Raw genomic sequence first — 15,246 nt, 5'->3', positions numbered from 1 at the left:
GAATCTATCCCCTTTCAACTTTATCCCCTCTCATTCACCCTACCTTGGAGAGTGTGAACAACTGTCTTTATCTACTAAGTCTATCCCCTTCAGTACCTTGAATGTTTCGATCATGTCCCTTCTCAATCTCCTCTGTTTGAGGGAGAAGAGGCCCAGTTTCTCTACTCTTTCGCTGTACGAAATCATCTGGAAGCCATTTGGCTAGCATTAAGGGTGTTGGAAAAAGATCTGGAAGGCAAGGCAGTCAGTGTTCTCAGATAATGTCACTGCGATACTGTATGTGAACGGACAAAGAGGCACTAAGAGTGTTCCATTACGTCTGGAGGCTCAGATGTTGTTAATGTGAGCAGAAACTCATCTTCAGGCGTTCTTCGCAGCCCATTTAACAGGAGTGGAAAACATGCAGGCTGACTTTCACAGAAGAAAAGTCTGTATCTCAAAGAGCATTCGACCTCATTGTGTAATGCTGGTGAAGAACATAAGCAGTGCCTCTGCTGGGTCAGACCTGAGGTCCATCATGCCCAGCAGTCCACTCACGCGGCAGCCCATCAGGTCCAGGACCTGTATACTAGCCCTCTATCTATACCCTTCTATCCCCTTTTCCTTCAGAAAATTGTCCAATCCCTTCTTCAACTCCAATACCGTACCCTGTCCTATCACTCCCTCTGGAAGCGCGTTCACCTGTTGGGTGAAGAAGAACTTCCTAGCATTGGTTCTGAATCTGTCCCCTTTTAATTTTTCAGAATGCCCTCTCGTTCTTGTAGTTGTCAAAAGTTTGAAAAATCTGTCCCTCTACACTTTCTCTATCCCCTTCGTGATCTTATAAGTCTCTATCATATCCCCTCTAAGTCTCTGCTTCTCCAGCGAAAAAAGTCCCAGTCTCTCTAATCTTTCAGCATATGAAAGGTTTTCCATACCTTTTATCAAACGCGTCGCTCTCTTCTGAACCCTCTCAAGTATCGCCATATCCTTCTTTAGGTACAGCGACCAATATTGGACGCAGTACTCCAGATGCGGCCGCACCATCGCCCGATTATTCCTAGCATTCTATTTGCTTTCTATTTCCCCCAAGTCCCTTTCTTGGTAACTCTCACTCATTAACAGCCCTCCCATTGTGTAGCTGTACCTCGGGTTTCTGTTTCCTACGTGTAAGACTTTACATTTCTCTACATTGAACTTCATCTACCATCTCGTCGTCCACTCCCCTAGTTTGTTTAGGTCCCTTTGTAAATCTTCGCAGTCCTCTTTAGTCCTTGCCCCATTGAATAGCTTGGTGTCATCTGCAAATTTTATTACTTCACTCTTCGTCCCTGTTTCTAGATCATTTATAAATAAATTGAATAGCAGTGGTCCAAGCACCAACCCCTGCGGAACACCACTCATGACCTTCCTGGACGCATTGGTTCAGCTTTGGCCAGAAGAGGCTGCATTATGTGTTTCCACTGTGGCCAATGGTGGGCTGAGTCATTCACAGAATTACGATTCACGTGGGTCTTGTGATCCTAGTAGCGCCAGATTGGGCTCGCTGGATCTAGTACAGCTCTAACAGGACATTTGCATCAAATTACCGGTTCATATGGGGCTACTCAATCAGGATCCAATTCACATGGCTATTGAGCACTCAGCCTTAGTACGCAGAGGATATTCAGAGGTAGTCATTTCTACTCTCCTCCGAGCTATAAAGCCTTCGACTGTTGCAGCCTATGCGAAAGCATGGAAGACTTTTCAGCTCTGGTGTGCCAGATATAATATGGAACCTTTCAAGGTGTCAATTCTGGTGAATCTGACATTTGCACAGCCTGGACTAGCGAAAGGCATGTAAGTGGCATCTCTCAGGGTACAGGTAGCAGGCCTCTCATGTTTCTGAGCTCGGGTGGAAAAGGTTTCACTGGCATCTCATCCAGATGTGGCCAGATTTATGAAGGGGCGCTCAGATTGTGGCCTCTGTTACACCGACCTTTTCCAACATGGAATCTTAACATTGCCCTGTAAGCCTTCGTACGAGCCCCTTCAAGAGGTGTCCCTTCTGGATCTCAAAGTAAAGAAAGTGTTTCTGGTGGCAATAGTTTCAGTGAGAAGGGTCTCATAATTGCAGGCACTCGAATGCAGAGAACCATACCTCAGGATCACAGAGGCAGGAATTGTCCTGTGCATAGCACCTTCTTTTCTACTGAATGTTGTTTCAGCCTTTCACATCAACTAAGAAGTCTGTCTGTCCGTCTTTCAGTATACATGTTCGGCCAAGCAAGATAAAGTATTGCAGAGACTGGACTACAAAGAGTTTTATGCCACTATTTGGAATGGACCAATGACTTTCATCTTTCCAACTGTCTTTTTGGTCTAACAAGTCAGTCAAGACGAGGCAGACCAGCTTCTAAGGCATCTATTGCCAGATGGATTCATAGGGCAATTTTGGTGACGTACGTTGCCTGTGACAAATAACCACTTATTTCTCTCAAAACTCGTTTGACTAGAGGTGTAGCGGCTTCCTGGACAGAGACCAGGGTAGTGCCACCCAAAGAGATCTGTAGAGCAGCTACTTGGTCTACTCTCCATACCTTTACAAGATTCTACAGAGTGGAAGTAGTGGCTCAGAAGAACACAGCTTTTGGTTCCTTGGTTTTGCGGGTCTGCCACTGCTTTGTACATCACATAGAGAACAGACTCCTTTGTCCTGGCTATAGAATGGAAGAGTAGGTTCTAACCTGGATAATCTAGGTTCTTACCTGGATAATCTTCTTTCTATTAAAGGACATAGGTGTCTGTACAGCCCACCCTGTCAGTTTTCAATGTTCCAGATTCCTGTCTCAAATAAATTTCTTAGTCCAGAACTGGAATTTTTCTCCTGTCAGCTGGAAGAACATGTAATCATATATGGCTAATAAAGCAATAATTTGTTGAGTTCCTGAGCTCCATATGTGTTTATGTTATTTGCACACAGCAGGGTGATTCGTTGATACGCCTATGTTATTAGTTCATGCTAATTATTGTTCTTTTTCATGAATTAGAGAGCAGAACAGAAATGTACAGTTTTTTTTCAGGGAAGTTTCCCGTGCCTCTCCTTCTGCGTTCTTCCATTATAGTGGATATTGACAGGTTTGGTACAAACTGAAGAGGGCATTACACTCCACTAGTGAAGGAAGAGGAACTGAAAGATATGATTGACATCCTTCTGCAAGCAGCTTATGACCAGAGGTAATTCATCTAGAATACAGATGTCTATGTCCTTTAACAGAAAGAAGATTATCCCAGGACAAGCAGGCAGCATATTCTTTACGCATGGGTGACGTCACCGACGGAGCCCACGGTACGGACCTTTTTACTAGAAAGTTCTAGTTGGCCGCACCGCGCGTGCGCGAGTGCCTTCCCGCCCGACGGAGGAGTGCGTGGTCCCCAGTTTCTTCGTTTCCGCGGAGCGAAGAAGACGTGTGTTTTTCAACGTCGTTGAAATACTCCTTTTGCCTTCCCGCTCGCGTTCTTTTTTCGATTTTTTCACCTTCGGGTGCTTTTTTCTTTCTATTTAAAAAAAAAAAAAAAAAAAAATTCCTTTCTTTTTGCTTTATTTTTCGTTCCTGCCCCGGCGGGGCCTGTTAGCACGATCCAGGCCTCGGGGTTTGATTTTGCGGAGGCCGTGTTCCCATTCATGCCCCCGCAGCCCGGTTTTAAGAAGTGCCAGCGGTGTGCACGCCCGATCTCCCTCACTGACCCACACAACTGGTGCTTACAGTGCTTGGGACGGGATCATCGGGCGGATTCCTGCACCCGCTGTGCCACTCTTAAAAAACGCACTTTGAAGAATCGTCAAATCCAACAAAATCTACTTTTCGGCACCGGCCCGACTATGGATTCGACCTCTTCATCTGCGGCACCGTCGAAATCGACACCGACCACTTCGACACCGCCTGAGTCGACATCGGCGCCCCCGGCGCCAGGTAAGCCGGCTAAGAAGCCTTCCACCCTTGAGCGCCCTCCCACTTCGGGGACGACACCAGTCCTTTCGGCTCCACGCCGAGCCAAAAAACGCTCCACTCCGATTTCGGTGAGTGCCTCGTCATCGGCCCCCTCATCGCCGGAGTGTAGAGTGGCACCCATGGAACCAAAGAAGAAAAAAGTGGTTCCGGTGCCTCCCCTGGATGACCGCATTGCGGCCATCCTCCAGGACAAGTTGCAGGAACAACTCCACAAGCAACTTAAGCAGCTCTTACCCTCTATCTTGGCACCGCTGCTCTCGGTACCAGACCGGCCCGAGCCCCCATACCGTCCAACTGGTATCCACTCCCTCGGTACCTATGGACTCCTCCATGCCCATTCTCTCGGCACCGCATCTCCATTCCCATGCCGAGGCTATGGCCTTGACGACGACCGATCCTCCTCGGGACCGGGCAGGGCACCGGTCTCCCCACGACTCTGACCGGCACCGTACTTCTCGGGACCGAGACAGACACAGGTCTACATCACCCGGTAATGTCTCGGTACGCTCAGGCAAGTCTTTGTCTAAAACTCACCATGCCGAGCCTTCCACTCCAGTCTCTCGACACGCACATACCGATGTCAGAGACCCGGACCTATGGGAACAATCCCCTACCGGTACCGAGGAGGATGCATCGTCGTCGGATGAAGAGCCTTCGGCACCCGATACCGCATCTAAACCTGAACAATCTTCCTTCTCAAAATTCCTCAGGGAGTTGTCGGGTGCTTTGTCTTTGCCTCTGGAATCTGACTCTAAGAAGTCACAAGCTTTCCTGGAGGCATTAGATTTCGATCAACCTCCCAAAGAGTTCCTAAAGTTGCCCGTGCATGATATCTTACGGGAAACTTTTTATAAAAATTGGGAGAACCCGCTGACTGTTCCTGGGGCCCCCCGTAAATTGGACAGCCTCTATAGGGTTATACCAATCCCAGGATTTGATAAACCCCAACTCCCTCATGAGTCTCTCCTGGTAGAGTCCACTTTAAAAAAGACTCAGGGCTCCAGTGTCTATGCCTCCACCCCTCCTGGCAGAGAGGGCAAAACTATGGACAAGTTTGGCAAGCGGCTCTATCAGAATGCCATGCTTGCCAACAGGGCAAACAACTACTCGTTCCATTTTTCATTCTACCTCAAACATCTGGTAATGCAACTCTCCGCCATGCAAAAGTACATGCCAGAGCATAAGGTTCCACTTTTCCAACAGCACGTCTCTAGCCTGCTTCAACTTAGAAAATTTATGGTGCGCTCTATCTATGACTCTTTTGAGCTCACCTCCCGTGCATCTGCCATCGCCGTGGCCATGCGCCGCCTGGCCTGGCTCAGGGTCTCTGATCTGGACGTCAACCATCAAGACCGATTAGCCAACGCCCCATGCCTTGGTGATGAATTATTCGGAGAGTCCCTGGATACCACCACGCAAAAACTCTCTGCCCATGAGACCAGATGGGACACTCTCATAAAACCTAAGAAAAAGGCTCCACCTGCTCGTCCTTACAGGCCACAAACCTCATATCAACGCAGGTTCTCCGCTAGGCCGCTCAATCCACCTCCACAGCAACCTAGGCGGGCCCGCCAACACCAGCACACCCAGGCTCGTGCCCAGTCTAATCAACCGGCCAAGGCTCTTCCTCCTGCCAAACCATCTCAGCCCTTTTGACTCCTCTCTCCAGGGCTTAGCCAGTCTTCCACCCTCATTGCCTCTTCCTCAGCCGATCGGAGGCAGGCTCCACATCTTCATCAGCCGTTGGGAGGTCATCACATCGGACCAGTGGGTCCTAAACATCATCCGCCACGGCTACTCTCTCAACTTCCAGACTCTTCCACCAGACAATCCTCCCGTAGAGTCTGCTTCTCTTTCAACTCAAACCCCCCTCCTCCTGAGGGAGGTCCAATCCCTCCTTCTACTCAATGCCATCGAAGAAGTACCTCTGGAACAAAGGGGCCGGGGATTCTACTCCCGTTACTTTCTAGTTCCAAAAAAGACAGGAGACCTACGTCCCATTCTCGACCTCCGGGACCTCAACAAGTGTCTCGTCAAGGAGAAGTTCAGAATGCTCTCCCTTGCCACGCTGTACCCTCATCTCTCTCGGAACGACTGGCTATGTTCCCTGGACCTCAAGGAGGCCTACACTCACATCCCAATCAATCCATCCTCACGTCGCTACCTACGATTCCAGGTGCACCATCGCCATTATCAGTACAAGGTGCTACCTTTTGGCCTGGCATCATCTCCCAGAGTGTTCACCAAATGCCTCATTGTGGCGGCGGCCTTCCTCAGGTCTCACAACCTCCAGGTGTTTCCCTACTTGGACGATTGGTTAGTGAAAGCACCTACGTCTCCACTTGTGCTACAAGCCACTCATCATACCATCTCTCTCCTCCATCTTCTGGGGTTCGAGATCAACTACCCCAAGTCGCATCTGTTTCCCACACAGCGACTTCAGTTCATCGGAGCGGTTCTCGACACCACACTAATGAGGGCGTTTCTCCCCTCCGATCGTCAGCGAACTCTGCTCCGCCTGTGTCGCCAGGTGCTCCTTCATCACTCCATTTCTGCCAGAAAAATGATGGTCCTCTTGGGCCACATGGCCTCGACGGTACATGTGCTTCCCCTGGCACGACTCCACCTCAGAACACCTCAATGGACTCTGGCCAACCAGTGGTCACAGACCTCGAATCTTCTTTCTCATCCCATCTCTGTGACATCGTCTCTTCAGCGATCTCTACAATGGTGGTTGGACTCCTCAAATCTTTCCAGGGGCCTTCTTTTTCATCTGCCCCCGCATTCCATGATCATCACCACGGATGCCTCCCCTTATGCATGGGGAGCTCACCTGGGAGACCTACGCACCCAAGGTCTTTGGACCCCGCAGGAGCGTCTCCATCACATCAATTTCCTGGAACTACGAGCCATGTTCTATGCTCTCAAGGCCTTCCAGCACCTTCTTTGCCCTCAGGTTCTGCTTCTGTGCACGGACAACCAAGTTGCCATGTACTACATCAACAAACAGGGTGGCACCGGATCTCGCCTCCTTTGTCAGGAGGCTCTTCGCATTTGGACCTGGGCCACGGCCCGCAGTCTCTTCCTCAAGGCTGTCTACATCCAGGGCGAACAGAACTCCCTGGCCGACAATCTCAGCCGCATCCTTCAACCTCACGAGTGGACTTTGGATCCTCCCACGCTCCACTCCATCTTTGCTCGCTGGGGCACTCCGCAGATGGACCTATTCGCAGCTCCTCACAACCATCAGCTGCCCCAGTTCTGCTCCAGACTCTTCTCTCCTCATCGTCTGGCCCCGGATGCATTCCTTCTCGACTGGACGGATCGGTTCCTCTATGCCTTTCCTCCTCTACCTCTGATGTTGCGGACTTTATCCAAACTCCGCAGGGACGGAGCCACCATGATCCTCATAGCTCCCCGGTGGCCTCGTCAACACTGGTTCTCCCTTCTACTTCAACTCAGCTCCAGGGAGCCCATTCCTCTACCTGTGTTTCCTACTCTACTTACACAGCAACATCAGTCTCTACTACATCCCAATCTGTCTTCCCTCCACCTGACAGCTTGGTTTCTCTCGGGCTGACCTCTTCAGGAAATCTGTCTCAGCCTGTCCGTCTCATTTTGGACGCCTCCAGGAAACCGGCCACCCTCCAATGTTACCATCAGAAGTGGACCAGGTTCTCCTCTTGGTGCCTCCGTCATCATCACAATCCCACCTCCTTAGCGGTGGAAACTGTTCTGGACTACTTACTCTCCCTGTCCAACGCAGGCCTCAAGTCTACCTCAATCAGAGTCCATCTCAGTGCCATCACGGCATTTCATGAGCCTGTCCTAGGAAAACCTCTCACGGCTCACCCTCTGGTTTCCCGATTCATGAGGGGCCTCTTCAACATCAAACCACCTCTGAAGCCTCCTCCGGTTGTCTGGGACCTGAATGTGGTTTTGTCTGCCCTCATGAAACCTCCCTTTGAGCCACTTGCCACAACTTCGCTCAAATTTCTGACATGGAAGGTTCTTTTCCTCATTGCCATCACCTCTGCCAGGAGGGTTAGTGAGCTTCATGCACTGGTTGCCGATCCACCGTTCACTATTTTTCACCATGACAAGGTGGTTCTGCGCACCCATCCAAAGTTCCTTCCAAAGGTGGTCTCAGCCTTTCACCTCAACCAGTCCATTGTTTTGCCTGTGTTCTTCCCGAAACCTCATTCACATCCCGGAGAACAGGCATTGCACAGTCTTGACTGCAAGCGTGCCCTGGCTTACTATCTCGATCGTACAAGGGCTCACCGCTTGTCCCCTCAGCTCTTCCTGACCTTCGACCCGAATCGTTTGGGTCGACCGGTCTCTAAAAGGACGCTATCCAACTGGCTTGCAGCTTGCATCGCGTTCTGTTACGCTCGGGCCGGTCTGTCACTAGACGGTGCTGTCACGGCCCACAGGGTAAGAGCTATGGCCGCTTCTGTTGCTTTCCTCCGTTCCACACCCATTGAGGAAATCTGCAAGGCGGCCACCTGGTCCTCAGTTCACACATTCACTACTCACTACTGTCTGGATGCTTTCTCCAGACGGGATGGGCACTTCGGCCAATCTGTACTTCAGAATTTATTTGCATAATGGCCAACCATCCCTCCTCCCTCTGTGTTAGCTTGGAGGTCACCCATGCGTAAAGAATATGCTGCCTGCTTGTCCTGGGATAAAGCACAGTTACTTACCGTAACAGGTGTTATCCAGGGACAGCAGGCAGATATTCTTACGTCCCACCCTCCTCCCCGGGTTGGCTTCTTAGCTGGCTTATACTAACTGGGGACCACGCACTCCTCCGTCGGGCGGGAAGGCACTCGCGCACGCGCGGTGCGGCCAACTAGAACTTTCTAGTAAAAAGGTCCGTACCGTGGGCTCCGTCGGTGACGTCACCCATGCGTAAAGAATATCTGCCTGCTGTCCCTGGATAACACCTGTTACGGTAAGTAACTGTGCTTTATTCAGGTAAGAACCTAATCTTCCAATCTCCTCAGTTTTAGAATTTAATTTAATGTCTAATTTGGTAATGCAATTTTTCTTCTATAATATAACTAAATCCTTTATGGGTTGACGTGTTAGATTATTTCCTGGCATTTCTCTTTTGATATAGATGAAAGGAAAGAATTTATTGGGACTATGTCCAGAGATTTTGATGCTGGGTCCTTTGTTTTACAATATCCTACCTAGAGAAATTTAATTATATTTTCTGGGAACCAAGTCAACTGTCAGAATTTATTGTAATGTACAATTGCCTCTCAAACTCCATTCTCTGAGACTAGAAAGCTTAGTATAATCACAGTCATGTTTATCATGGATATCATGTTTTGGATTCTTGTTAATTTAGTTCACACTTTCAGTAGTAGCTTAAGGTGAGTTACATTCAGGTACACTAGACATTTTCCTGTCCCTAATGGGCTTACAGTTCAATTTGGTACTAGAGAGCTGCACGGGAACGGGGACGACGGGAATCCCGCGGGACCCGCGGGCATCCCGCGGGTTCCCCCTTTGGGTCACGGGGATCCCGTGGGGACGCCCCTAGGGTCGCGGGGATCCCGTGGGGACGCCCCCTAGGGTCGCGGGGATCCCGTGGGGACGCCTCCGAGGGTCGCGGGGTTCCTGCGGGGCTGGATGTACTCAGTCGCGCGGCTCTTCTCTCTACCTTCTCTGCTTGCAGCACAGAACCGAACGGAAGTCTTCCCGACGTCAGCGCTGACGTCGGAGGGGAGGGAGAGCTACCTCCCTCCCTCCGACGTCAGCGCTGACGTCGGGAAGACTTCCGTTCGGCTCTGTGCTGCAAGCAGAGAAGGTAGAGAGAAGAGCCGCGCGACTGAGTTGGGAAGACTTCCGTTTGGCTCTGTGCTGCAGGCAGTGCAGGTAAGGAGGAGAGTAGTCTCGCGGTTCGAGTGGCTACCAAGGGACGGGGCGGTCCGCCCCGCCACACCCCGCCCCGGTTGCAGCACAGCCGGCCAGGTCCCCTTACTTTTGTGGCACTTCCCCGACCGACCGACAACAGCCCCGGTCCGACAATCCTCCCTGCCCTGTAGCCGCGAATCTAAATTATCTTCTTACAGCAGCTGTAATAAGGTAATTTAGATTCGCAGTTAAGGGCAGGGAGGTTTGTCGGACCGGGGCTGTTGTCAGTCGGTCGGGGAAGTGCTACAAAAGTAAGGGGACCTGGCCGGCTGTGCTGCACCCGGGGCGGTAGAGAAGGAGGGGGGGAGAAGGACGCTGAAAGCACTTGAAGACAGAGGAGAGAGAAGGACGCTGAAAGCACATGGGGGAATACAAAGGGGTGGAGAAGGACGCTGAAAGGCCATGGGAAGGGCGGGGGGGGAGGACTCTGAAAGCACTTGTGGAAGACAGAGGGGGGAGAAGGATGCTGAAAGCACATGGGGAAGACAAAGGGGTGGAGAAGGACGCTGAAAGGACATGGGGAAGACGGGGGGTGGGGGTGGAGAAGGACGCTGAAAGGCCATGGGGAAGACAGAGAGGGAGAAGGACGCTGACAGGACATGGGGAAGATGGGGGGAGAAGGACGCTGAAAGGAAATGGGGAAGAGAGAGTAGGGAGAAGACGCTGGCAGGGAAGAAGACAGATGCCAGACTATGGGGGGAGCGGAGAGAAGAAGATGGGTGCCAGACCAATTTGGAAGGGGGAAGAAAGGGAGAGGCACAGTAACAGAGCAAATGGAAGATGCAGAAGGAAGAGAGACAGTGGATGGAAGGAATTGAATGAGAACATGAGGAAAGCAGAAACCAGGCAACAAAGGTAAGAAAAGAATTATATTTCTTTTTTTTTTATTTTGCTTCAGGATAAAGTAGTATATTAGTTGTGTTGATAAAAATTTATAAACATTAGAGGCTCTGGTAGAAACCCATTTGCAAAGTATGTATTCTTCCCAATTAATATTTTCAAATTAATAAAGTCTTTTTGCTTATTTGTAAATGGTTTCTACCAGAGCCTTTAATTCAGTAGCATAATTAAATGAAATAACTATTTCTGAAGTTTATATGGACGGGCGGGGACGGAGGGGATTCCTCGCGGGGACGGGTGGGGACGGAGGGGATTCCTCGCGGGGACGGGTGGGGACGGAGGGATTCCTCACGGGGACGGGTGGGGACGGGTGGGACTTTGGCGGGGACGGGTGGGGACGGGTGGGATTTCTGTCCCCGCGCAACTCTCTATTTGGTACCTGAGGCAATGAAGGGTGAAGTAGCTTATGCAAGATCAGCAGCAGGATTTGAACTCTGACTCCCCTGGTTGTCAGCCTGGTGTTCTGACTACTAGTCTACTCCTCCCTTGATAACTAAAGTATATAAAGGCAAGAGAGTAGATGAATTTATAAGCTATCTTTTTTTTTATAATCTTATTTTTCTTACCTCCTATTTATTATTTAATGTTACTATACATGAACAACTCATAGTACGGTACATTTGTTCATAACTAACATATTTGAAAGCAATGCAGACTGGAAGATGCATTGATCATTGATCAGTTGGTTTATATAAAGGTCAGTATTCTGTATGCACTATACTTATGTGTTATTTTGTCACTTAAGCGTAACATTGGAAAATTTCCCGTTGCACTAATGCAGGTAATTTTTAAAATTGCCCTCAAAGTCCATGATTACTTTTCCTTGTAGAACTTGCATATATTTATGCTTCTTCAATCAATTTCTGTTTTTTATTATATCTTTTTTATACATTTTTATTTCTTTTAAAAAGAAAAACATATAAAAAGATAAAATAGAAATCAGAAATTGATTGAAGAAGCATAAATATATGCTATGACTGGACTTATAAGCTCCGTGAGGATGGCAGACACACTAGAGCTGTGCATCGCTGAGCATATGGGAGCAACATCAATCAATAAGCTGCTTTCATAAACCATTGTGATTATCTACATCCATCTTTGGCATTAACTTTTAATATTCAACTTTCTTCAATTTTTCTTCTTCCTTCTCAGTTCTATCTACTGTTCCATGTCTTCCCTTCCCATCTATCCACGTGTTTTTATCTTCTCCCTCAATCTGCCCTTTCCCTCCATCCACATGTCACCAAAAAATGCATGGCTGTCCCATGTGAGGAAGGAGTTATGTTAAACGATGCTCAAGATCACAAGGTAGATATGGTCCTAAAAAGACAATTTTAGGCACTAGGCTTTGGGAATCTTCTTTTGCGGCACGAGCCTGTCACACCAGATTGAGATGGAACACCTCTGCAGAGGATGTCTGCCCCCAGCTGGTGCCAGAAGGGGTGGATTATGTGGTGGACACCTTGTATGACACTATCAGGGTCATGAGCAAGATCTCAGCATATGCAGTCTCTGGCCAGTATAACCCGAGTTCCTCCACTCAGAGATCTTTCCAGGGACATACAAAGCGATTTGGCAATTCTAGACGTCAGCAACCCTTAGGATCTCATGTCAACCCATCCTTCAAAAAGTCTCAATGATGCCAGGTTGGCTGCCACACCTCTGTATGTTGGGGGGGAGGGGGGAGACTGTCGGCAATTTGGAGGGAATGGGAAAAAATATCCTTGGACCACTGGGTGCTGGACATCATCTGGGAGGATCACAAGATCGAGTTCCTGGATTCTCCAGCGGATGGCCAGATAAAAAGGCCAGGGTCCAAATGACAGTTCAAAAGCTCTAGGATATTCAAACCATAGAACCAGTACCCGAAGACTATTCAGGCTTTGGCAGATACTTCTGTCTCTTTCTTGGGCATAATGAAAACTGGAGGCTGATTTTGGATCTCAAGGTTATCAATGCATTTCTAAGGATCCTGCATTTCCACATGGAAACAGCACATTTGGTCATTGCGGCGGTGGCACCATGGGAATTTCTTACCTCTCTAGATCTGATGAGGCGTATCTGCATATACCCATTTTTCTGGGACACAGGAAATATCTGAGGTTTCATGTCTTTCAGGAACATTTCCAGTTTGCGGCTCTTCCTTTCAAGGTTGACAACAGCACCCTACACTTTCATCAAGGTAATGTGGCTCATCTCTGAAAAATGAGGATCCGGGTGCACTCCTGGATGGATGATTGGCTGATCAGAGCTCCGTCCAACTCGGTGTGTGAGCAGGCAGTGCAGCAGATAGTTGATCTACTACAGAAGTTGGGCTGGATAGTCAACTTCAAGAAGAGCCATCTAGAACTGACACAGAGTTTGGAATATCTAGGGATTCTTTTCAACATGGCACAGGGCATGTCTTTCTGCTTGAGCCACGCAAACAGAAACTCAAGAAACAAATCTTGGAGCTCTTAGCGATGTCAGTTCCTACTGCTTGACATTACCTTCAGCTGTTAGGCTCAGTGGTAACCTCCTTGGAGGCTGTTCCCTGGGCCAGGGCTCATATACGGCCTCTCCATGATGCTCTTCTATCTCAGTGGTGCCCTCAGTGTCATTCTCTTCAGATGCAACTCCCCTGGACAGGGATCGCAAGAACAGCTTACACTGGTGGCTCCAGGGAGTCTCCTTGTCGAAGGGAATGCCTCTCCGAATCACATCAAGGGTGACATAACCGACACAAGCCTGTTGTGAGCCCATTGTGGGGACCACTCAATTCAGGGTCAGTGAACCCATCATCAGAAGGGGTGATCCCTCAACCTTTTAGAGCTCCGAGCCATTCAGCTAGCATTGAGAATTCTGGAAACAGTCCTGGATGGAAAAACAGTAAGAGTGTTTTCCGACCACACTATAGCAGTAGCGTATGTGAAACAGGCAAGGAGGCACCAGAAGTGCTTCTTTACATCTGGAGGCTCAGATGCTCTTCCAGTGGGTGGAAACACATCTACAAGCCCTGTTCACTGCCTACGTGGCCGGAGTGGAAAATGTTCAGGCTGACTTCCTTAGTCGACAAGCCCTAGACCCAGGGGAATGGTCTCTCTCCCAAAGGGTATTCAAACTCATTGAATGGGGCAGACGAGTCAGAATATTTAGCTTGACATTGTAACTAACAAACTTTACTACAAAACTGGAGATAAAACAAGAAAAGAAATTACAACTGATACACAGGATAGGACTAAAGAGAAGGAAACTACTGAGGTTAAGGGTCAGCTTCACCTGTGCAAGACCTAAGTAGCATGTCCTGAATGGAGCACCTCTCTTGCGGGCCAGAAGCAAGAAAGACTTCAACCCTTTTACACACACATCACTTACCATAGTCTCAGGATAGTACACATAAAGAAGACAATACATCAGTAAGAAATATCATTCAAACAAAGGATCTTTTTGCCTTCTTTATTCTGTGCACCAGCAAAAAAATAATAATAATAATGCATTTTTTAAGCACTGACCCTAATACTCACAATTGTTCACCTATCATAGCACATAAGTCACAATAGACAGAGTTATGGACAAGGGGACACAACCAAAGACGGACTTGATAAGTGATAATATACCTCAAATGGGAGGGGGATTCAGTTCTCTGCTTCATTTTAAAATAATAGATGTTTCTAGAGCATTGTGTCTCAACAGAAACCAACTTTTTCTATGTGCATATCTCAATTATCACATGATCAGATCAGTCCAACACTCAGGCTTATTTGGTGCTTTATACCACCATTAGGCTTTTACATACTATCTCAGTTTTGCCAGGTCTGTACTCCTACAGACTAGCAGAACTGTTGCTAGGCAGATATGTAGCAAGCACAGCTTCTCCTTTATGAAGTTTTCTTTCTTTTAAAGTGTTAAGACCATATTAACTTCAATTATTTTCAATTAAACCAGTTAAGTCAGTCTCTCACAGTCCTAGCTTGTTACACAATTCTCCCCACATCCCTCCTACTGCCAATAAACTTTAAAAATGAGGAGTAATCCCTTTCTGTCTGGGTAGAAATAATTTTCAGCTGTAACTTTTCCATCAATATCTATCTATACATCATTGCTGAGAAATCCTTCTGTCTGTTTCTGTCTCTCTCTTTTTCAACAGCCGCAGAGACCTAGAAATGAACCGGTCAGGAACTATTCCCAATGCTAAAACACTTCGGTAAGCATCAGCTCACTCCTATTTTTCTTACAAAAGAAACGGAACCTGATCACTACTTCTGCACAGGATTTGTTTAAAATAGGGGTAAGCAACTTCAGTCCTCAAGTGGGTAGTCGGGGTTCGAATTTATCCAAATGCATTGCTTGTATATTCATAGTAGATATCCTATAAAGTTGATTGGCTACAGCCCAGAATGAGTAGAGTTGCCTAGTCCTGTACTCAAAAAGTAGGCCCAATCCATGACCCTTTGTATTTGCCCTG

General features: G+C 48.3%; 1 protein-coding gene across 7 annotated transcripts in view; it reads left to right on the top strand.

Annotated features, from left to right (window-relative positions):
• NDRG4 (NDRG family member 4) overlaps positions 1–15,246 on the top strand; it is a 336,309-nt gene that overhangs the window by 246,928 nt on the left and 74,135 nt on the right. For all 7 annotated transcript variants that reach the window (XM_033942604.1, XM_033942606.1, XM_033942605.1 and 4 more), the window contains one exon: positions 14,929–14,985. In XM_033942604.1, coding sequence (XP_033798495.1) covers positions 14,929–14,985 — 57 coding nt within the window. The remainder of the gene's footprint in view (positions 1–14,928; positions 14,986–15,246) is intronic.

This window comes from Geotrypetes seraphini, chromosome 4 (assembly GCF_902459505.1).
Source record: "Geotrypetes seraphini chromosome 4, aGeoSer1.1, whole genome shotgun sequence".
Lineage (NCBI taxonomy): Eukaryota > Metazoa > Chordata > Amphibia > Gymnophiona > Dermophiidae > Geotrypetes > Geotrypetes seraphini.
The sequence above is the reverse complement of the archived record's forward strand: the minus strand, read 5'-3'. Positions and strand labels throughout refer to the sequence as shown.